Raw genomic sequence first — 24,586 nt, 5'->3', positions numbered from 1 at the left:
AGAAGTAGTTTAGTTTACCCACAAGTAAACCTTTTTACTATGCTTCAAGCAAGTTAGAATGGTAGGCAATGAAGAATGGAGACAGCCATTTAGCTACCACACAATTCTTTTTACAGGAATATCATTTTTCTGTAAATTTAAAACTGACAAAAAGAACATTTCAGTCATTATGCTTCTATATCATACTGTGAGACTTTGCATGTCTCTTTTCATTTTATTTCAATTATGCCAAACACTGATTCATATAAAATGCAAGTTATAACTAGAAATATTAGAGACAGACAGAAAATAGAAGGGTGCATACAGTCACTGAATAAAATTGCTTCATCTCTCTCATCAAACATGATCCTGTGTTTGTGTTACATGTGTGAGGCAAGGACTAATTTTGATCTTCTTCTTAGTCTTCAAAAATGACCAGAAAAAAGAAAACTTACATGGATGTGAGAGTGATGAAGGCATGAAGATTGCCATTGAGTGTGAACAAAACATTAAGCATCTAGAACAGCATGAAGTATTGATGATGTGAAATGCTGTAAGGTATAACAGCATTAAACACATTATTTGCATCTTAATGTTTCTCCCTTAGTAGGTGCCTTTGGGGCAATCTTTATACAATTAAAATATTAAATAGATTATTCCAAATGTCTTTTTGTTAAATACTTTTTTGTAATGTTATTACCAAATGGTAATGTAATAAAGGAAAGACAATTGAATTGTTATTAATTTCTATTTATATTGTTTCAAAATGTGTGGATTATTTTAAATTGCTAATAAACAGCAATGACTCATTTTATTGGGAAACATCATTGTCCCTTGAGAATATTAAGAACAGATGAAAAATGTGAGTGAATTAAAATTGTTTTTCTAAAATACCAGTCTAAAATAAAATATTCAGTTTCATATATCTACACACATTTTTATATCATTTATAAATGGAAAGTCTAAAATAATGCAATTATAGATGAGGTTTAAAAAACACTTTGTTGTTGTAAGTCAATTGTTAATATAAAATTATTTGAAATTTCACTCCAGGAGAACCCTGCATTTATTATAGATGACATCTGAATTCGCTATTAATTAGCCAAGTGTATATTGGCATATTAAACTTAGATTCAGAAATGGTTTGAAGATTGATAAATGGTAAATTTAAAAGATGTAAAAATTTAAAAATGCAAATTTAGAAAGATGAATGTTTTAGATGAAATACTATAGAGGACAGATAAGAAATCAATGGAGTGATTTATTTAAAAATCTACGTATCTATTTCTAGCATAATATGTTAGATTCACTTACTGCCAACTCATAATTATGGCGTGACATAGGGCATTACAATAGACATCACATGCTAAAAAGCAGCGTTTCTATTTTAATCAACATTGATCTAGAAGTCACCAGAATGCATGTAAATTTAAACAGAGATTATATTATTTTGTCAAATATTATTTTCCTGAACAGATTTTCAGAGAATATATAGCTACAAGAAATAGCTGAGTTTAACATAAACTAAATATCTAAATATTTGTTTGCAGGGAATAACTAAAGTCTTACAATGTTTGTCTTATTTGAGAGGATGCAATTTCAACTCCTGTTATTAGAGTCATTCAAATAGAATTTTGTTTGAATCTAAGTTGTTGGGAAATAACTTTTCTTCAGGTATGCATGAAAGACATTTATAGGAAACACTTAATCTATTTGAAGAAAATCTTAGCTCTAGAACAGCATAAGCTGACCTGGAATGGAAAGATTATTGAATAATCAGTGTATATGGATGCCATATGCTTTCAAACATGAATCCTTCTCACTTTCATCAAAATAGTATATTTGTACGTTTGTATTTATCCTTAGACTATAGACTTGACAAATGCACAGGGCAGAAAATCAATTATTTATTATCCTTAGAAGCTATCTTGAATTATTTTTAAAGTTAGAAAGCATATAAAAACATAAGTAAATAAAATAAAGTTTGTGTACAGATGGTCAAAATGCAGTCAATGATATCTTTATTTTTTTCAAAAGATAACCACTGTGCCTAGCAAAACGTAAACTTGGTCAGGATTTCTTAAATCTAGAACTAATGGTCCATTCCTATTCATTTGCATATATAAATAATAATTAATAAATAATCATCAGTAGGGAAACAGGCACTAGAATACTGTGTGCATATGTTTTCTTGCAGCAAACCATTGCACCATTACATTGCATTGTGGAGGAAGCTACATGAAATGCATTAAAGCAATCCCATTTCATCCATAACTCTCAACAAAAAACATGTTTGGAAATACCTTGGCATGTCTTTTTAAGCCTCCAGGACTAAAGTAATGATATCATACATGGGAATAGCAACTCTAGCCAAAATACTTCCATATCATGCATACAGACACACACACGCACACACACACAGCACTGGAGATAGCATCCATGACATGGTGCAGTGCGTAATCAGCACACAGCAGGCTGGGACAGTGTGGGGTGGGGAAATTTGGATACAAGAGCAAACTTGTGTTCTTTCAGAATAGACGCAGGATTCTCTGGTACCTTCATAGAGGAAAAAGTAAGTTTAAAAAAGCTGTATACAATGCCGAAGTCAATGCTGAGCCTAGTTAAAACTTTCCTAGGAACAATAATTGCATTAATGTAAGGTCCCCTGTTGTGGCAAACTTTCTACAGTGAGACTATTTTATTTACTTTGCCTGTTCTGCCAAATTAGAGTACTGAAGAAAATTCATGTAAACCAGTACTCATGACAATAAAGGGCATAGTACAAACATTGAGACTCATTTTGATTCTGTTTATTTCAAAATTTAGATTACTCATACTGTTTCTAAGCAAAATACATAGTTTTAAATGACAAATTTGATCAGCCCAGAGCATTGTTAGTTTAGGGAAATAGTTTTAAAAAAGTCAAAGAAGCCAACCACCCCCAAATTTGCCAAATGCTTGAAATATTTTAAAATCAAAAGGGATGTATATACTTTCTTATATCTGTGTTATCATATTGTTTCTTCTATAAAAATAAAAATTTATTGACTTCCCATAAGATAAGCCTGTTTTTTCATTAGAGTTTTCATAAAGTAATATTTAATTAAATAGATACCTTTCATACTATAGTTTCTATAAACATTAACTATTTAGCTACTAGAGATATAATTATGTTGGTCTTCCAAAGAAAGATTAGAGAGTCTGCTATATAGTCTAATACCCACTTGTATCTATAAATATATATTGCAAACACTATGTCTAATTATGTAAATTCCATGCAATGAAAAATTTACAGTTAAGATAATCAAGTAAAAGCAAGTGGATCATGTGAAATTATCTTTCAGGGATGAAAAACAAAGGGAGAAGTGGGATGCTGGGAAATAAGATGTAAATTTTGGTAGCAAAGGACAATTGCTGAGTGATTACATATTATAAGAGAACTTAGCAAGTTCTTTAAAATAATACCAGATCTAGACAATCTGTTATGAGGTTGAGATTACTGCAAGAATTATTTAACGTTATGTCTCTTACAGGGATGCTTACTTGCAATGTACAGTAGAATCATCTGGTAGCTACTTTTAGATATAATTTACCCCAGAAATTAAGTATAGTAGACAGAACTATTTGTGTGTGATTTCTCAGGCTAAATTCTTGGCTTCAATAGATTTCTATTTAATTACTGTATACTATATTATGAACTCCCAAGTCAAACCACGTATGGACCAAAACTATCTATTTTATATTGCTTTCCTAATATTTAGTCATTATACTTGGACATGTGTCTTTGTGACCTCTTTTTATTTGACAATTTCAAAAGATGCTGCTATCAAAACTAAATTGTTCACTTGCTATAAGTAACCTCAGCATATTTTAACGCTTAGAATGGATTCTAAAGATACACAGAAGGCACAAAGCATTTTGTTGCCTTATATTGAGGTCTCTTGTGCAACTGCTTTTAGAATTTGTTTGTATAAATAAATTTTCCATTTATTTTCAACTAATTTTGTACAAGTATCTGAGTGTTTCTTCTATGATGATTATTACAAGATATATGTGATATTTCTCTTTAACATATATTTTTAAATCATTTTGACCAATCAAATAGCTCTGTTAAAAAAAATGAAGGGTAATATTTAAATATCCTTTTATTGATGAGAGAAGACAAGAATGAAGTTTTTAGAAAAAGAAAATATCCTTCTTAGCTGAAGGAGGATGATGTTTGCTCAGCTTTCAATACAAAAGGGGCTGTGTTTCCCCACCAAACACTGCCTTGGTAGTGCAGAATATGCTGTCTGCTTTTTACTGATGACCACATTCCCCTATTTAGAGTTAAGAAAGTCAATTTACCATATCTGAGAAACGGTAAAACTTCTCCAATGCAAAAGCTTCTGTCTGTGGGAAGGTAAAGTGGACCAAGAGGAATTGAGAAACCAGAGAATCAATTCATATATGATTAAATATAATTGCACAATTGGTTGTAATTGCATATACCATTTGAACAGACATAGGTAGCAGTTAATAGATTTTCACATATGCAAAGTATCTACCCCAACGTATAAACTGAATTTAAAAAAAACTCTTTTTTTCATTAAATCAAAATTACATTTAATTACATTTGCTCCCTGAATATATCAAGTAGTTATCAGAAAATAATAAGATATGACTGTTTTTGCATTTCTGCATTTTCCCAGAGTACCAGTCACCGGAGAAAATGAATGCTTCCCTCTTTCTATGTGCTAAAGAGGAAGGAGCATCAAATATTTTTATTTCACTTTTACATGTGGTAAAACTGAGTAAAGAGGCACTTAGGCAAAAATAATTTTTTAAAAGAAGGATCTAGAATTGAGCATACAAACTTGTCATCTAATACTTTTTCTACTGGATATTGTGATTATTGAATGTGTGGTGGATGTCTGAGCTTTCACACTTTACCCATTCGGCCACCGGATGCATAAAACTCCTCTTTTCCAGAATTTACAGGACATGCTTGATACATTCTAAAGTGTATAAGGAGAAGGGAAAAGGTAAGGAAATGGAAAATCAAAATGACAAAAAGCAAATCATAATGATAGGGAATATGCATATTGCTTTACTTCTAATTAATGATACTAAAAGGGAAAGTGGTCTTTATCCGTCACTAATACCAAAGAAAGACCAGAGCGTCATCCCTGTGATGCAGCATTTGTACTGTCATTGTTGTTCAACTGGTGCCAGTTATCATGAAAGAAAAGGTGAGAAAGTAGGATGTGGAGAGGGAGAGAGAAGAGGCAGAAAAAGAGATAAAGGCAGAATGAGCAGAAATGAGAAAATATAACAGACCAGTAGACCAGGGTGAGGTGAGGGAAGAAGATAAAGTTAATCTCCCTATCACAGTATGTTTCAGTGTACAAAAGATATGCTTGTTTTCATAAAAATTTGATTAAACTCAAGTCTTAGCACTGTTTTCTGTTCATGTATTACTGAATCTCCGATGCTGAATGCTGATGTTCTTTCCACACTGCTGTTCATTGTGTGTTTATTGGAGCAGTGATGCTTTTTGGAGGGCCAATTAGAAATGATAAGTAAGTTACTGCTTTAGAATATGTTTAATACTAAGTAGACTCAAACACTGAGACGTCAAAGCTTTTTAAACAAGTGTAATAAATACATAAATTGCAGTATAATTTATAAACCATAAAGAATCCTTAAAAAGTTAAACCTGTACATACTTAAAAATGCACACTATGTGAACTATACTATTATCATTAAGGTTTATGTTTTGACTTAAATATGCCAGGATATTGGATCCTTGCCACAATTACACAAAGCTTTGACATTACCGTCCATTGCTTTAAAAGACCATTTGCTTTTAAAATGTCTGTTGGCACATTCACATTAGAAGTAAATGCATAGATCTGCTGTTGATAGAGGATCTCTCTTACAGAAAAGGAAAGTGGATTGGTCAAAACCACGTGCATGTCAAGGGAGATGCCATTACAGTTCTGAAGAGAGGAAAAACTTCATTTAGGACATCCAAATCCAATTAGGGGTTTCCTTCTGAAACTTGCTATGGTCTCTTCATGATGTTCTAAGTTTCTTCCTGGTTTCATCATTTATCAGATAGTAGCCAGGAAACAACAGGACTTTCTTGTGTTTCCCACAGGGTTTCAAAAGAAATGTCTTTAGTTCATGAAAATATGCATTAAAAAGAGACCACAGAGTTTTTCATGTATTTATCATCATGGTATTAGTAAATAAGTAATATTTGATGAAAATAATGAAATGAATTAGCTCTGACAAAGGACTTTTAATAATTACATTTGATGACTCACGTCAAGTGAAACCATTAGAAATGCTCTAACATTGCAAGTAAGAAATGATATAATTCATGAATTAAAATAAAAAAGTGTCATTCCAGGAACCACATTAAAAAGAAGTTGATGTAGGTCTCATGTCACCAGATATGCTGTTTAAAGTAGAGCTAGGTGTCATCATTTTCTCCCTGAAGCTATTTTTGACATTTTTCGTTTGGATTGGAAAAAAAATGAAAGGAATATTATATTATTTCATCCCCAGTCCCAATTGCCTCTCTTTTCATCTCTATTAAATACAACAAATTCACTTTCCAGTGAAAACTGGGTGCTGCCAAACCCAAAACATTTAATCACTTACCTTATTCTTTCTCTTTCGTCGAAATCTCAGAAGTTCTTTGTGTTGTCTTGATACAAAATTTACAGCTGCATACTCCAGAAGTGCTGAAAACACAAAAAGGAGGCATACTGCCATCCAAATATCAATAGCTTTGACATATGAAACCTAGCCAAGAGAGAAAGAGAGAGCAAGCAAATTCACTTATATTGTTACTTCCTTTGAGAACAAAACTGAGTTTTTCTGATTCTGAATTATGTCATTCATATATAAGTATTAAAAAATAAAGAAAATGACAATTTTTTCTTGAAGTTTTCAGATAGCCATTTTTGTAAATTTTATGTATTAGTTATGAGGATTCTTTTTTATTTTTCTTTTCAAATTTAGGCAATAGCCCAAACAAGATGAAAGGAAAAGTAAGATGAAATATAACTTTACCTTCAGAACAGTATAGTGCTTGAAAAGTGTGAACATTGAAATATAGATAATGCTGTTGGCTTTTTAGTTTCACATTTTCATCAGTATTTTAAAAACGTTTAAAATTGTATTTATTAATTCTGTTAAGATATTTTTCTTTCATTGCATTTATAAATAATATATGGTTATTTGTTATATATTTTGAAATATTTTTAACTTTTATAAAGACAAGTTATAAGGATAGTACAAAGAGACCGGGCTCGATGGCTCACACCTGTAATCCTAGAACTTCGGGAGGCCAAGGCACTTGGATCACCTGAGGTCAAGAGTTCGAGACCAGCCTAGCCAACACTGTGAAACCCCATCTGTTTTAAAAATACAAAAATTGGCTGGGTGTAGTGGCGGGCGCCTATAATCCCAGCTACTTGGGAGGCTGAGGCAGGAGAATCACTTGAACTCAGGGAGCAGAGGTTGCAGTGAGCCGAGATCACGCTACTTCACTCCAGCTGGAGCGAAAGAGTAGAATTCTGTCTCAAAAAAAAAAAAAAAAAAAGAATAGTAAAAAGCACTATCAGCTTCTCCAGTTGTTACTACATTTACTTCTCCACTTTATCTACATTTATTGAGTATGTATATATATATATATATTATTGTGTGTATATGTGTGTGTGTATATATATATACATGTATATATTCCTTCAAACTATTTGAGTGTAATTTGTAGACATAACACCATACACTCAACAAAATCAGAAATTTAACATTTATAACATTGATAAAATCCTACCACCTAATCCTTAAATCACTCCCATTTCACCAATTGTCTCAAGAATGTCCTTTTTTATTTAAAAAACAAACATTTTTGTTATTTTTTTTCCAGCACAGGATTTAATCCAGGATCACGTGCTGCATTTTGTTGTCACATCTCTTTAGTTTTCAGTGTGGGACATTATCTGTCTCTCCTTGCTTTTTTTGTGGCATTGTTACTTTTGATGAGTACAGGCCAGTTATTTTCTAAAGTTTGCCTGATGTTTCCTCATTTACATTCAGATGATGGATTTTTAGTAGGGATTCCTAACGAGTGATTCCCTGTTCTCCACAGTGCATCATATCAGGAGGCACACAATGCTGATCAATTGATGAAGGTAATGTCTGCTACGTTGCTCTATTATAAAATTGCGCATCTTCCCATGCATGGAATATTTTGAAACTATATAAGTATTCTATTACTCTTTAAATTTTCACACACTAGATTTAGCATATGTTGATGATTTTTGGCTGAAACAATTATTACAATGATGGTTACTCAGTGGTGATTTTCTAATTTCCTTATTCATCTACATTTATCAATTCACATTCAACTGTGAGAAAAATCCCTGTCTTCTACACTTATCTGTTTATTCCTTTATTTATATGTGCATAAACTTATGGATAACTATTTTCTTCCAAGTGATGTAATACATTAACATCATTATTTATTTTGATTCTCACATTATCCCAGATTGGGCCATTAGGAGCCCCTAGATGTTAGCACATATATCATCTTGACAAGTCTCCCTCATTATTTGAGCATTTCCTCACTTTCTGGCACAAGACACTCCAGATTCATCTTGTACTTTTCCTGTTCTGGTCTTTGAGTCAGGCCTTTCTCTAAGGAACTCTTCTGTAGTGAAGGGTGGCTTTTAGAAACCAAGATCTGGGCACTGGGTGTACTCACATCTCCCTTAGGGGTATCGTTTCTGGGCCCTCACAGTGGACAGAGCTATCAATCACACACACACACATATATTCACACACACACACACATAAAATGTAGCACCTGTATACATTTCTTTATCCTCTCTCTCTCTCTCTATCTATCCATCTATCCATCAAACATAAGCTTACGTTAGTATCTCTAAATCTAACTCAATACCACAGCATTCCCTGTAGTCTATACCCTTTCTATATATACACAATTTTTCTCTAAAAGTGGGAAACTTGACTCCCATTATCCTCAACATGTATTTGATCATTCACCATGTATGTGACTAACATCTCAATTCTGCCAACCATCTTTTCAGCCTCAGCACTTTAATATAATGGTAAAACCAGATACTGTGATCATTCAGTTGATTTTTGGTTCTGATGAAGGTGCTTTTTGTGTGCAGATAGTTGTTCCACTTGGCATTCCTATGGGGGGATTATGGCTGGAGGCTTCTATTTGGCCACCATTCACCCCATTTGGCTCCTTGCCCCTGGTCCCATCCCGCAATGGCCCCACTGGCCTTGATCCTAACTATCTATTTATCCTGCTCATAGGTTCTCGCAATCTGATAGCATCCTTGACCCTGGTTCCACCAGCCCCAGCCAGCCTCCTTGATTCTGACACTTGCTCAGCTATGGCCTTACAGTCTCACTGTGTCTTGTCACCGCAAAGGTAGAGAAGGGAAAAGAAGGATAAGAAAAACAGCGGAAAAAGCAGACAACTTTTAAAAATGAACACAAAGGGAAGAGACACGAAGAGAAGAGTAAAAAGAAAAGCTAGGTCCGTATTTTTTAGAAATAGACTTATACAGACCTAAGTCCCTTAGAAAAAGTAATTCAGTAACTTTAAGCAACTGTTTTCATACTCCTCTCAGTTTAATTGGGCAGTGATTTCAGGTTGTAGCTGAACTCGTATCTTTGTATATGTCCACTGCTCAAGGTTGAAAATTTGCTTGAGTATTAGGAAATTACTCAATTAAGGAAATCAATTAGCATTCTACTGTAAGAAAAATCCCTGTCTTCTACATTTATCTGTTTATTCATTTGTTTATATATATGTGCATAAACTTATGGATAACTATTTTCTTCCCAGTGATGTAATACATTAACATCATTATTTTGATGCTACTATAAGGAAATGTTCTACTCTAAGGAAATTAAGGAAGTGTATCTTGCAAGCAGTGGCAGCAAAAACATACCTTTTGTGGAGTGAGTATGAGATAATTCATTTTGTTTCATACTTTATATGGCCAATTAGATGTGTAAAATGCTGTCATTTGCCAAGTATTGGAAATAAAAATGAGAGATACTTTTGTTTATAAAAGGTAAGATGTTTTTTTCACCTTTCACTGGAAATGGACAGTTAGCTACAAGTCTGTTTCCTTGCTATAAAAACAAATATCCTTACTTCCAAGAAGATGTGGCTCTGGGAGAACAGAATGCCAGGCTGGGTTCAAGCTAATTTGCCCTACTTCTTTGGACCCAGTGTATAATTATCTTAAGGATCAACACCCTACATTTTGAGAACTTGCCTGTCTTTGTGCTGTTTATATCTTCTGTATTCTTTCCTCTTTCATCTTCAATATTTAGTGTAGCTATTTTTATGAAACGTTAGCCCGTGGGAATTTTGGACAGATTTAGAGAGTCGTTTTAAAGGATAAGTGGCTCAACATTTGGGGGAAAGTTAGAGTGGCAGGAGCGATAAATAAAGTAAGGAAAAAAGCTCTTTCCCATCTTTCCCAGCAGGTTCTTTAGGTCTCAAGCTAGACTTTGCCCAAATCTAGTTCAGAATCCCATGGTACCTGTGCTGACTTGCTGTGTTACCCTAACACATTGCACTGGAATTGTGATTCCTTGTTTTTCTTTTTTTTCCTATTTGTACTGTGAACTCTTTGAGGGCAGATGACATCTCTGTTTTGGTCACCATCATATCAGTGTTTGTCACGTGTACATATTTGCTGAGTCAATGGACAGATAAATGAAGGCATTAAATGGTAAAATACAGGTGTGGGGGCAGAAACTGAATCATAGATGACATACGGAGATTCACTTTCTGGAGCAACACTTTCTTAATACCTCCAATTGGGTTAATTTTCTTTTTGAAAGAGTTCATTTCTTGACACCCAGAAGGGTGTCAACTTACATACGAAGCATTTCAACAAGGAAGCACTCCGCATCTCCTCCTGCACTTATGAAAGTGTGACTTCTACTGGTCAGAACCATCTCCACTGGGCAAAGAGCAGTGCATCTCACTTTATTCCAGTGCTGTGTCAAATGCCCATCTGTTTGCAAGTATAGATTTAAATCTCATAAATTCTGTAATTCGGCCGGAAATTTCTGGCTGCTTCCAAATATATACAGTCCTGGAACAAGTAATATGGCTTTCAAAGATGCTGTCTCAAGCCACATTATTCCTGAACGAATATGACTCATAAAGTATGTGTGCATTCTTGAGCATTCTGAATCCATAATGACATGAACCACAGAAATTACCTCAGAAATGTAATTTCCAAATTAATTCAATGAGCGTTTTCAGTGACAACAAATACATGGAAACGTCATTTGTGCCTGCCAGGGCTCTGCTAATTGTGAAGAGCTTATGAGCACTGAGCCTAAAGGCCTACTTTCCTCATCATCTCTTCGACCTCCTACACCAATTTCAAGTCTGTTTCTCCTCCTCCATTCTAGCTTCCCCGCCAAAGACAGCAAACACAGGACGTGGGAAGTTTGGAACTTTGGGGCTAGTAACTTTAAAATACAGACAGCAGTTCTTACTTCAAAGCATTCACAGCATATTCATGACATACAGCACATTCCCCATGGATTCAGATTCATTACCTTCTTTCCTCCCCCTCCTGCATGCCACCCTGTTAGGCAGTATCATTCCATTCTTGACCACCTTCCCAAAAGACCCATTGTCCACTGGAACCCTAGTTCTATTTTCCGGAAGAATCTCTCCTCAGTATACCTCTCTGAATACAAGTGTCTATGGAAATAAAACCTAAAGGTTGACTAATGAGGTGCACTGGTCAGGGGACCTTTGTCACAGAAACCACTCCCAAGCCATCCTGCAGAAGAATGCTTCCCTTTCAAGGAATGCCCTTTCCATGGCTTCTGCGACCTGCATTCTCTGGGTTTACCTCCCTTTACTCCACCCCGTTGGTTTTCTGGGTTCTCTTTCTTTTCCTGAGCTCCTTAGGGAGATGGCCTTGGTCCTCTTCTATTCTCACTGGGACACGACCCACTAATCCATCTTATCTATCCCTATGGATTCAATTCCTCTTCTGTGCTTATGATCCCTAAACCTCTATTTCCTGACTAGATCCCCCTTTATCCAGGTTCTTCCTTCATGGCACTCTGACTGTCTCCCACACCTCAAACTTAATTTGACTAAAAAGGAGTTAAGAATCTCTACCTGACTACCCCCTTCCCCACCAAAAAAAAAAAAACAGCAAATATACACAGCTCCCCTCTCTTCTCATTAAGAGACTCCACTCGCAGTTGTTCACCCCCAAATCTAGGAGGCTTCTCACTCTCTCTTTTCAAAGATGCAGCCCTGTTAATTATGTTTTCTTTCCATTTCTCAAGTTTATCAATTTCTGTCCTTCCCGATACTGCCATCACACTGATCGAGGCCACAGTGTGTCCTAGTCCCTCAGCTCTACCCTTGCCACAAGAGTTACTGATTTTTAAATGCAAATCCGATTGCATTGCTTTAGGCTTACAATTCTTCATTTGCTTTCTGTTAATTTAATGTTCAAAATCTGTTTTATAGGGTATAAAGCCCTTCATAATTCGCCTTTCATAATAATTCATATTAACCCTTCACATAAAGCCTAGCTTTCATTTTTGTTTTTTATTCAACATTTACTGAATGCCAATGATGAACCTAAGTTCTGTTGTTAGGTATAATAGGTATAGAGATGAGAAAGACAGACAAGTTCTATTATTAATGGAGCTTATACTCAAGTTAGAAAAGCATACAATAAAAGCAAACACATATATAAGATAATTTAAGAGAAATGTAAAGAAAATGCAGTAGGGTAAAGATATGAAGGACTGGGAGAAGGGGGCTATGTTAGATGGCAGTGGCCAGGGAAGACCACACTGTGGAAGGAATAATTACCATCTTATGCTAGTTTCTTACTTGCTTATTATGTAGTAGCTACATTTCCCTTATTTTAGTTTTTGAAAACCTGAAAGCAATTGACAAACTCCACTCTGCCTCAGCTGCTTTGTATTTACTTTTTTTTGTTTTCTTTTGTTTTTTTGCTATTGCTTTTGACTGGAACCCTCCTTCTTTGGGTCATGGATGTTCATCCTGCACGTCTCAGCTTGCAAGCTACTTCCTCGGGGAAACTATCCTCAAATGCCCAGACCAGAATAATGCTTCTCGGCAACCAACTTCTACTTTTTTCATAGGTCACTCATTACAACTGTAATTATATTTATTTTTGTGGTAGGTCCTGTAAGATGTCTGTGGCTAGCACCACTTGTATGCCCCCCCATCAGTTAATTACTCTATCCTGCAATTTTTAAATGATTTCTACTTTCCAAAATCTTTGGTTAGAAGGATGCAAAAATTAGTATGTCCATGAGGATTTGAAGATGAGATGTCTATACTAATATGTTAACAAAATATGTATTGATGGCAAATACCAAATAACTCCATTGTATCGTTGATTTTGTCTCAATGTACTGACATTATCCACTTATGTATCTTCTGCTTTTAGGCTATTACATTCCATGAACTAAGACAAAGGCCAGACCTTATTCATTTTTGTATCTCTAGGATGCAGCACAGGGTTATGTGTGGTAAAGTCTCTCAGTTAGGTTGACTCCTGTGTATTGACTTGTAATCACTGGCCGTTTATTATTAGAAACATAAATATATTAACTAACATGTCAGGAGATGTTCTTAATACAGTAGTGTCCATACAGTAACACTGAAACCTCACAACAATAGAGGCAATCATCCCTATTTTAAAGATGAGGAAACAGCTGTAGTGAAATAACTTGCTTAAGGCCACATGGCTACCAAGTAGCAAAACTAGGATTTGAATGTAACTCATACAGTTCCAGAGCCCATGAACTTAACTACTATTCTATATCACCTAGTTATTAGGCTGCTTCCGTTTAAGATACCACCGCAAATCAACAACTGTAAACACTGTAAATTGGAATTCCTCTCTGTATCTTAAAATTCCAGGCTTTTTAAATTTCATCTGATATTTAAGGGTAATGTCGGTGCACAAAATACATACTGTAAGATCCTCCATATTTGCTAGCTTTGATCCTAAAATCTGACAGTCAACTTCCTAGTAGACGACGTATAAAAAGAAATGGTCATTATATTTAGTAGATGAAAACAACCTAGTTGCTCAGGTGAAGCAAAACTATTAAGATAAAAGAAATGTTTTATCCTTTGAAACACCATGTGTGTCTCCCAGCAGTATTAAATATACTAAAGTTGTTTATGAGCCAGGAGCCAGGAGACTATTGTCTACTTGCCATGTAGCAATCCAGGAAGAGATCAGCTTGATAAATGATCAACTGAGTACACAAGTTAGGTTATTGCAAGGCCTAGCCTTTTTCATTCTAAAAAAAGTTTTATAATTTAGGAAAAGTAATATAAACACCATATGTTCTGTAGATTTCTTATATTTTTTCACAAGAAATTATGCAGTTTTTCTTTTTTGTAAAATTTTCATTAGAAATAGAGAAAGCCTGCCTCTTGCATCTCAAGTAAGAAAAAAAAAAAATATATATATATATATATATATTGGATTTTATTGCTGTCAGTCATCTTGGTTATTACATGGAATCAAGTCACTTTTTTTTTTTGGCCCTGAGAAGCAGTCATGTTCAGGGAGCTTGTCTAACCATGAGATATCTTTGTATCTACCCCTCCAGTGACATGAGGGGTTTGGCATAAGGAGGATTCAAGGATTCAAGCTAGGACACAAAGTAATTATTAAATAACCACAAAAGTTCACTGGCTTGAAGAAACAAAGGTTTATTTTGCCCTCATATTCCTTGTCTACTTTGAGTTGAATGCTGACCCTGGAGTGGTGTTGTCATTGCTATCCTCATTTGTAACACAGCAGCAGAGGAAAACCAAGTCGCTGCTGGTTCTCACATTTGGTTACAAATGTTCCAGACCGGTAGTGGAATAGGTTGCTTCTGCTCAAAGTTCATTAGCCAGAACTACTCACAGTCAACCCTGATCACAAGAGCACTAGGAGATGTAATCCTACCACATGACTAGAGGGGAAAGCAACCTTGGTGGCACAGAGCATTATGATAACTCTAGAGAAACTCAGGTACAGGCGATTTCTATTTGTCCTTCTGAAACAAGAATCCTCATAAGTACAGAATTAAGGAACATGTGGATTATGATTTGATCACTGTGATATCTTGAATAGCACATAAAGGCACCTTTGTTAAAGAGAAAAACTCACTGCTTTATAGAAAGAAGCTGTCAATTAATTAGGGTATGACAAAACATAAGAAATTTCCCCTGATTTTCAACCAAAAATTTTCTAAAACAATAGTGTCAGGTCCAAATTTAGCAATATGAATTGTAAGGAGGTACAAAAAAGTAGAGTCCAGGTGGTGCTTTGAAGCACTTAACCTAAGACAGATAATCAATTCTCTAGATGCAGACAGTAAAGACAGGCAGTCTGCAAGCCAAATTTATGTATGAGAAGAAGTTTGTTTGGACTGCCTAATATCTGAAAAAAGAAAAAGAATATGCTTCTAAGCATGGAATGCTCATCATCAGTTAACCATACTGCTCATCCCTCCACCCCTCATTAATTATACCAGAGCACTTTGTTCATTGATTTGTGCATCTGACCCCTGAAGTCATTTGACTTTGTGCTCTCTGATCCTGAGAATGGTTTGGATCTGTGTCCCCACCCAAATATTATTTTGAATCATAATCCCTAGTGTTGGAGGTGGGGCCTGGTGGGAGGTAATTCCATCACGGGGGTGGTTTCTAATGGTTTAGCACCATCCCTCTAGTGCTGCCTTGTGACAGAGTTCTCATGAGAACTGGTTGTTTAAAAGTGTGTGGCACCTTCCCTTTGAATCTTCTTCCTCCTGCTCCAGTCACATAAGAAATGCTTGCTTCCCCTTCACATTCCACTATAATTGTAAGTTTCCTGAAGCCCCCCCAGAAGCAGAAGCCTGTGTAGCCTGTAGAATCATGAACCAATTAATCCTCTTTTCTTTATACATTGCCCAGTCTCAGGTAATTCTTTATAGCAATGTGAAAATGGACTTAAACAAGTCCAGAGAAATAGATGGCTTGTGTATTTCTCACGTAATCCTTCATAAATAAGTTTACTTTTGCACCAACTTTTGATAGGATTATTGAATAGCAATAATTTTGGATCATATTGAGTGAGCTGTATTATCTACGGCAGTATATGCTGTGGTTGAGAGGCCTGCCAAGGTGTATGACTTTATCTCAGTCCACATGGAGGTGGTCAAAAGGATTTTCCTGTGACCAATAAATTCCTGCTACAGCCTATAGACAACAATATATTAATGGGCAAAGATACATTTGATGTGGCTAGCCAAATTATAACCCAGATGACTATTAATCAATGGATTCTAGAAATAGAAATTTAAATGTATTTATAAACAGCATGGTTTAAACTTAAGGAAAAGAAATTGATAAAACCAGAACCTGGAGTTTGAATCATAAAATCTCATCTACACCTATAGGTAGGAACCCTAGAAGGTAAATTTCCAGGGATCCTTTAGAGAGGTAGTTTGTCGATTCTCTTCTCAATCCAAACTTGTTTTTTATTTGAGGAAAAGGTATAATAAAACATTGTAGTGTATGCTTTTAATGAGCTAAAATAGCCCTTTGAGTAGGGTAATTCATTCTTCTTTTAATAACATTCAATCCTGGTGGATTGCCCTAGTTCCTCAGAAATGTCAAGTAAACGGTGATGAATAATTTTGGCTGTGCGGTCGGCAAGTGATAGAAGCCTACAGATAAATGCTTTTCCTCTGGATAAGCTGAAAATGTCTCTGCTTGTGTTATGCCTTGTTTCCTGAGGTTTTGATTTCAGATCTCATTGACTATTCATTTAATCATTCATTTTTAAAATACAAATTTGTAGTACCCTTAATCCTACATTTCTCCTTAGTGCAAGAACCTGCATAAGAATCTTACATTTGGTAACAGGAAAAAGTAATATTAATCTCAAAAGCATTTCAAACTTCATTAAGACCTAAAACCGGAGATCAAGGAATCTGAACAAAAGGAAATAATAAATAATGTTTTAAAAACAGGTGTTGAAGTGGAATGAAGCTGATACTGAAAAGGCAAAAAGAGGTAACTCAAGGACTACTTTCTCAGAGAACGAATAACTAGGCAACGAAACACACAGCCCAGGATATTGTGAGTTTCGACATTCTGACATGTATCATTCTGGAGGGTGACTCGTAACAGTACTTGCTGGTGGAATGTTCATGATGATTATCATCCTCATAACCCTTAGTAAATGAATGATGCTTCTAACACAATATTTATTTTTCACATAAGGGATTTTTGTTTTGTTTTGTTTTTGTGAAAGGCTTTTGCTCTGTCACCCAGGCTGAAGGGCAGTGGTGCAATCATAACTCACTGCAGTCTTGAGGTCTTGGGCTCAAGCATTTCTCCTGCCTCAGCCTCCCAAGCAGCTAGGACTATAGGTGTTTGTTACCACACTTTGCTAATTAAAAAAATATGTGGAGACAGAGTCTCACCATGTTGCTCAGGCTAGCCTTGAACTCCTGGCCTCAAGTGATCCTCCCACCTCAGCCTCCCAAAGTGCTGGGATTACATGTGTGAGGCACTCATGTAATGGCTTTTACTTCATGAGATAAAATATAACAGAGAGTCACATAATAACAGAACTTCATTGTTTCCAAAGAGGTAAATTTAACCAATACTTCAGTCACCAAAGAAAGTATAATCAAAAAGGCTAAAGAATTTTGAAAAGTCACAGTTATCTCTGACTCCCACTTCAGTAGCTGGAGTTTTATCATCATTTTTTTCTGTAGTATGTAGTTCTTTTTCTTATGTTTAACATTTAGGAGAAATTGTCAAACCTAGATGTCACTGAAAATGCTGCATGCTGCATATACACCATAGAATACTATGCAGCCATAAAAAAGGATGAGTTCATGTCCTTTGTAGGGACATGGATGCAGCTGGAACCATCATTCTCAGCAAACTATCGCGAGAACAGAAAACCAAATACCGCATGTTCTCACTCATAGGTGGGAATTGAACAATGAGATCACTTGGACACAGGAAGGGGAACATCACACAATGGGTCCTATTGTGGGGAGTGGGGAGGGGGGAGGGATAGCATTAGGAGCTATACCTAGTGTAAATGACGAGTTAATGGGTGCAGCACACCAACATGGCACATGTATACGTATGCAACAAATCCGCACGTTGTGCACATGTACCCTAGAACTTAAAGTATAATTTAAAAAAAAAAGAAAAAAGAAAATGCTGCATGCTGTTAGACTTCCTGGCATTTCTTAATGTATTCCTTTTTTTTTTTTTTTTGAGCGACTCAGGTTAAATCATATTTGTGACCTCTCTCTTCTGCATTTTTGTAGTGAAGGTTTTGTGTTTCTGTAATATCATTTTTTATGGTAATCATATAAATTCCTATTCCCTTTTCCTCTGGAGTTTAAGGGCTTCATTTAAAACTTCAAGTAGGTATCACGAAGACAGATAAAGCCTGTAAAGGTGTTTGTTTTACACTGATTTTGGGGCAACATGTTTTCTTTCACTGGCGAGGTGGTAGTTTTACATCCACTTTTGTCTTTTGGGGGCTCATGGTATGGTTCTAGCATATATATGAATGTGGTGGATGACTTTATTTACGTAAAGTAATCTCCACATTGAATACATATCTTTGTTTTTAAACTTAGTTTGATGTCAAAGCTGTGGTATTATGCCATTTTAAAAAGGTTTAAAGTTTATGATTTGACCATATACTTTTCCCTAGTTGTTCTATCAGATTTAAGAATTTATGTAGCAACCCTGTCTCTATCTCAAGTACAGAGAAAATGCTTGATAATCATTAATCTTTCAGCTTGATGGAATCTAATAATTCTAGTAAAGTAGGTCCTAAGTAGGTCCTTGATGGAATCTAATAAGTCTAGTAAAGGAGGTCCTAAGATGAAATGTAGAGCTAGAGATATCCATCAATCTCTATCCTTCTTATCATAGAACCCACTCATTTTTTAGGACTTTTTTATTACAAAACGGATAATTTTTTTATCAGTAATAAAATTGGATGGTATTCCCATACATTATATCTTGTGATAAGGGTATGACTAAATAATTATTTCATTTTCTGGGCATTTTTTCTTTTTTTCCATTTTCCTAAATGAGTGTATATGGAATTACATTAGTTACTATGATCCATGAACATTTACAAAATTTAGTTGAATATATTGCTTATATAATGCATTGTATCATAAAATTTATTACACATCCTGTCACAGTAATAAATTTAAAATGAACCCACTTGGATCATGTTTGTACTGAACTTGATTGAAGTAATATTGGTTAGGTACATTTTCAGCAAATATTAAAATGTTATATTTAAATGGTTTGGACCAAAACATTACTGACAATAATAACTATTAATTGCTATATTAATAGGAAAACCTGATTACTATGTAGCTCTCCTAACCCCATTACGTCATCACTAACACAATTTACTCTCCTTTAATATTTAAGGGTTTTTTGAGAAGAATAAGAATGTATATTTGCTAGTTAGCTATGAATAAACAGTGAATAGAAATCCTTCATTTTTCTTCCCATTTCCTATCTTTTTATTGTAATCAACCTCACATAAATATCTGTGTGCCAACACAATTATGGTGTTCAAAAAATGTATCAGTTCAATTTATATTTTCTAATAGTTATAATCACCTTTAAAATTGGTGTCTTTATGAAGAATGAAAACTTAATATAATATAAAAGCTATCATCATTATTTTTCTTATTTTTTATTTTTTATTATTTTTTTGAGATGGAGTCTTGCTCTGTCACCCAGGCTGGAGTGCAGTGGCACAATCTCGGCACACTGCAACCTCTGCCTCCCAGATTTAAGTGATTCTGGTGCCTCAGCCTCCAGAGTAGCTGGGATTACAGGTGCCCGCCACCACACCCAGCTAATTTTTGCATTTTTTAGTAGAGATGGGTTTTTACCATGTTGGCCAGGCTGGTCTCAAACTCCTAGCCTCAAATGATCCACCCTCTTCTGCTTCCCAAAGTGCTGGGATTATAAGCTTGAGCCACTGCACCCAGACACCACCTCTCAAAATGGAAGACAATTTCACAGAGAACTTCAAAGGGGAAAAAATGAGTGGAATTGAGAGAGGTAAAAGGCTCTAAGTAATCGTTGACCATAAACAGATTTTGGTGAAGAATTTGCAATCTCAATAGGCTACCAGCTTCTGAGTTTCTGTAAAATATTTAATCAAAAAGCCATATTTGAAATTTCAAGTGCTCCTCATTTTTTAATGCTTAGTAGCTCTGTTTTCAATGAGATGGCCATAGTGATGGGAGCAGAGAAATCCACATAGAATCTCCCTGGGATTATTCTCTATTTCTTTCCTATCCCTTCCTCCCCTCTTGTTTTTCTGAGCATTTGCTGACAGGCCAGAGTGTGGTCTAAGAAAGGAGACAGAAAACTTAAACAAATAATTGCCCTGAGGTAGATAAGATGGTAGATAAGATTATTTACAATTCCTTTTTCCCTTCTTCCGCTCCAAGGCTTCCCTGTGGGTGGAGCACACTCTTCCACCCCACTGACTTTCAGTTTGGCCATGAGACTTGGTGTAATTTATGGAATGAGAACAGAAGCGACTATGTGCCAATTCTGAGCAAAAGCTTGCATGTTTCTGCTTGCCTTCTTGCTCTCTAGCACTCCTCCATGGAAAGAACATCTTACAGGTCCCTACAGCCCCAAAATGAGGAGACACAGGGAGCAGATCTGAAACCCATTCCACAGCCTAGATCCATGCTCACTTAAACAGTCAATCTCAGGGCAAGCCCAGAAGAGACACAGGCACCTCGCAGTCCTGTGAGCAAGAAGAAATGTTGTAAACCATTGAGATTTGGGAGTTGTTATGCAGAATAATTGTGATGCAACTGGATTATCAGCCCCAAGTGCCAAGAATGTCATAATATTAATATATTATGTTAAGAGCTAGGGTTTGGATAAAGTTGAATCTAGAGATTCCCCACCCTGCCAAATTTCTATCTGTGTACTTGAATGTGTGCATTGTGTATAGTGTGTGTGTGTGTGTGTGTGCACCTGTCTGACATGCTATGTTCAAAAATCTCTGATATGACAATAAGTTTAAAAGGCTAAAATAAGGTATGCATAGTGACACTTGTGTACTTCTGCAGATGATATGAAACATAAAACATGCCCCAGACCTGGTCCTTAGCCAGTCTCTACAAAACAGGATGAGAAAAAAAAAAATGATGAGGGTAGATCTCTAACAGGAATTAATTGATTGTTGAAATCATAAAAGAAAGGGTAAGGTGTATATAACATTGCTGTATAGCCAAGGTTTCTCCAAAGTTCCCTAATGTGGATTCCTTCTAGTACTCAGCGTTTACAAATTAAAATTATGTTTTGTCTCTTCTACTGATTTTCTCTATTCTTACCCATCCCCATACTTAATTTCTTCACTGCCAAGGTCTTAACTGAATATTGAAATTACAGTTATACTAAAAAATAATTGAAATGTTATTACTATCCTCTCTTTCACCTCTGATGAAATGAATCCTCCTAAGAAGGACTAGCTTTCCACATCTAAAAAAAAGATTACAGAATCCTGAGGTCTCAAAGAATTCAGGAGTAAAGTTTTGGGGTGAGTGGTTCTTGCCTTTAACCAAACTGTCTAATATATTCTGTGTATGGGTAGGGATAGCCCTGGGGGAGGAACAGAGAGAGAAGATATTCAGCTGTAGGAAGAGGGCCAAGCACAAATACATCTTCTTTCCCTGTCTTTCCAGGCTTTCTTCCACTAGAAAAATCACCTCTAGTCCACTTCTCAATTCATTTGTAGTTTATTCCCTAAAGTCTGAGGGCTGGGTGTTGTTGGTCAGAACTTTGGAAGTTCTTAGTTTTTGACAATTCCTTGTGATTATCTTGTAAATGTGTCCACGTTAACATGTTTTAGAAAATAACCCACAATTAACCTTTCCCCCAACCTTCCCTATTAGTAACTATCATCTCTACTTGCCTAGTTACTTACTTGAATGCCACTCCTGCATTTCCCTGAATCTTCCGTGTTCAATTCATAAGCAAATCCTGTCTGTTTTACCTCCAAATATATTTTTTCAAAAACATTTACTTCTTTCTAAAGCCATCTGCTACTCTCTATCTCTGTTGTTACCAATCTTGCCAGACCATCATCTGCTGAGGACCACAACAGTTTGCTTGGTGGACTCCTTGCTCCCACTCTACCTCTTCCATCTGGTCTTCAAACAGAAGTCAGTGTAATTGCTCCCCTTATTAAAATTCATCAGTGGCCCATTGCTGCACCCAAATTAAACTCAATCATTATGAAGTCCTATGAAGTCTTCCTTGATAGGCGCCATGGTCATTGCCATCTTTTCTCACTCTGCCCCAAGCACATGGTGTAAGAAAGCGCTCCTAAAGTTACACCACCTTGAAAATTTGCTTGGAATAGAATGCGTATATCACCTTCTTACGGCCACCTGATACAGACACTGCAAAAATGTGAAAGAGTTCAAGTTTCATGGAATCAGTCACAGGCGTGTTCCTGTTTTGAGAGACTACATGCTTGATTTATCATGACATTGTAGAGGCCGATGCAATAGAAAATATCAGAGAGGAATATCAGCTCTGTAGTTCTCTAGAAGCTGGCTAAAGTACACTCTTTGAGATTTCATTCTCTGAGTCTTGCTTAAGCAATTTCTAAGCTCGTTCTTATCTTACAGGAGATGCATTGACCCAGGGCCTAGACAAAACACTAGGCAAAGATCACAAATTAATGATTTATTGTTTCACTCTCCAATGTTTGATAGTTAATTTTCCTGAATGTAACTTTGTTTTCGTACTTCCTAAAAACTGTCAGTAGGTAAATTCTGGGTGTTTTAGTGACAAGACTTTCAGACTTCTGAGGGTTCTTTTGTGAGACTGAGAGCAGAAGATCTTAAGGTGCATGGTCTTATACATGTATTTCTAAATGCAAGTTGTAAAGCCCTCACCTCCTGTCTCTCTGGCCCAATAAAGTCACAGAATCAGAATTGTATTTTTAAAGAGATTTTCTACTCTTTCGAACGGTCTCATCCAATAGATTAATTCTCGTTGTTTATCCTGGTTCCTTGGGGTCTGCCCTGCTAAAATTGAATGTAAGTAATTCATTATGCTAAACCTTTTATTCCTGACTTATCCTGAATTCTAAGATGATACAGTCAACTTCTTTTAAGGTATCACTTTCTCAATCAATTCTTTTTGTGGGTCAGAGTCACAACTGTCATCATGTTTTTAGATGTCATTGTCTCTATGATCAGAGAGATGGAGGGGTTTTGTACACATGTATGTGTATAGTTGAACTCATGGCTAAAAATTTATTTCTTCTCTAAGGTCTTGTGGAAATTAAAGCCTTTTAAAAATGTCTCCTATTTCTTGAGAAAAAAATATGACGCAGTCGTAGTCATTCTTCTTTTTTTTAAGTTGTACCTCAATTCTGTGTTTTTAATTTATTGCTTGCTTTATCTCTGCATCCTCTACTCACATTTCCATACAGCCTCAATTCTAGCTTACTCTCTGTGTAAAAGTGCTTTCTGTCCTGTCTTGCAGAAGCCAGATTCTCTTTTTTCTGACTGACAGCATACAGACAAATGAGCTTTCATTTCTGTTTAGCTCATAAAGATCAGTGAGTAAACTGGCGATTTCCTTTACAAATTAACCACGAAATTTCCACTATTACCAGATATTACTCTTGCAACATTTATCCTTAAGTATATAAGTATTGAGTCTTATTAGTTTACATTTATAAACAGATTTATAATTTTCATATGAACAATATTTTAGAAAACACTAATTGATGTGAACAATTTTGAAAATACAATTACTTGTTAATAAAAGTAGACATTATTTGAAAGACAACCATTAAATTTTAGTGAGGCAGAGCGTGTTAATATCATATTTTAATGATTAAATCCTATTTTGAATTTTTATTTATGTAGGCATTTCAATCTAATAAATTGAATCACGGAATGAATTAGTAGAAAGGACTAAGGCAGCCATGACAATAGATTTATAATTTACTTGGTGTGGTAAGAAGATAGCATCAAATGCACACGAAAAAGTTAATGTGATTTCATTGCACAGAAGTACTTCATTTCAATGAAAGTAATAGTAAAGCTTTTTGGAAGCTATGCAGAATTACTTAATTTAGATGACAGAAACTTCTTAGACGTCATTTTAGGGGAAGAAAATAATTTTCCATTTCTATGCAGCTAAATAAATGAAAAGAGTTTTATTTCAGTATATCTTATGCAAAGCAATATTGGGTCTTTTACGAACCTCACAGAAGGAACAGTTTTATTTTAATTCTGGCAGCTCAGCATGGATGAAAATCATGGAATAGATAAGGTCTCCTTCCTATTGACTTATGGTTACTTAAAAGCAAAAGGGAGGAATAAAAACACAAAAATAATATACACCATATTTGGCTCAGGATGCAGCACTATGGACACTCTGATAAAATACTTGTAGTATAATTGGTGTATGTCT

At 35.5% G+C, this 24,586-nt stretch overlaps 1 protein-coding gene across 2 annotated transcripts in view; it reads right to left on the bottom strand.

Moving 5' to 3' along the window:
* Window positions 1-24,586, bottom strand: part of GLRA3 (glycine receptor, alpha 3) — a 171,280-nt gene that overhangs the window by 8,366 nt on the left and 138,328 nt on the right. The window contains exons 8-9 of one of the 2 annotated variants that reach the window (XM_011959590.1): window positions 6,631-6,774; window positions 4,327-4,371 (exon numbers count right to left, since the gene is read on the bottom strand). In XM_011959590.1, coding sequence (XP_011814980.1) covers window positions 4,327-4,371; window positions 6,631-6,774 — 189 coding nt within the window. The remainder of the gene's footprint in view (window positions 1-4,326; window positions 4,372-6,630; window positions 6,775-24,586) is intronic. The other variant, XM_011959591.1, reaches the window with a different exon arrangement.

Source organism: Colobus angolensis, unplaced genomic scaffold (genome assembly GCF_000951035.1).
Source record: "Colobus angolensis palliatus isolate OR3802 unplaced genomic scaffold, Cang.pa_1.0 Scaffold5, whole genome shotgun sequence".
Taxonomy (NCBI): Eukaryota; Metazoa; Chordata; class Mammalia; order Primates; family Cercopithecidae; genus Colobus; species Colobus angolensis.
The sequence above is the reverse complement of the archived record's forward strand: the minus strand, read 5'-3'. Positions and strand labels throughout refer to the sequence as shown.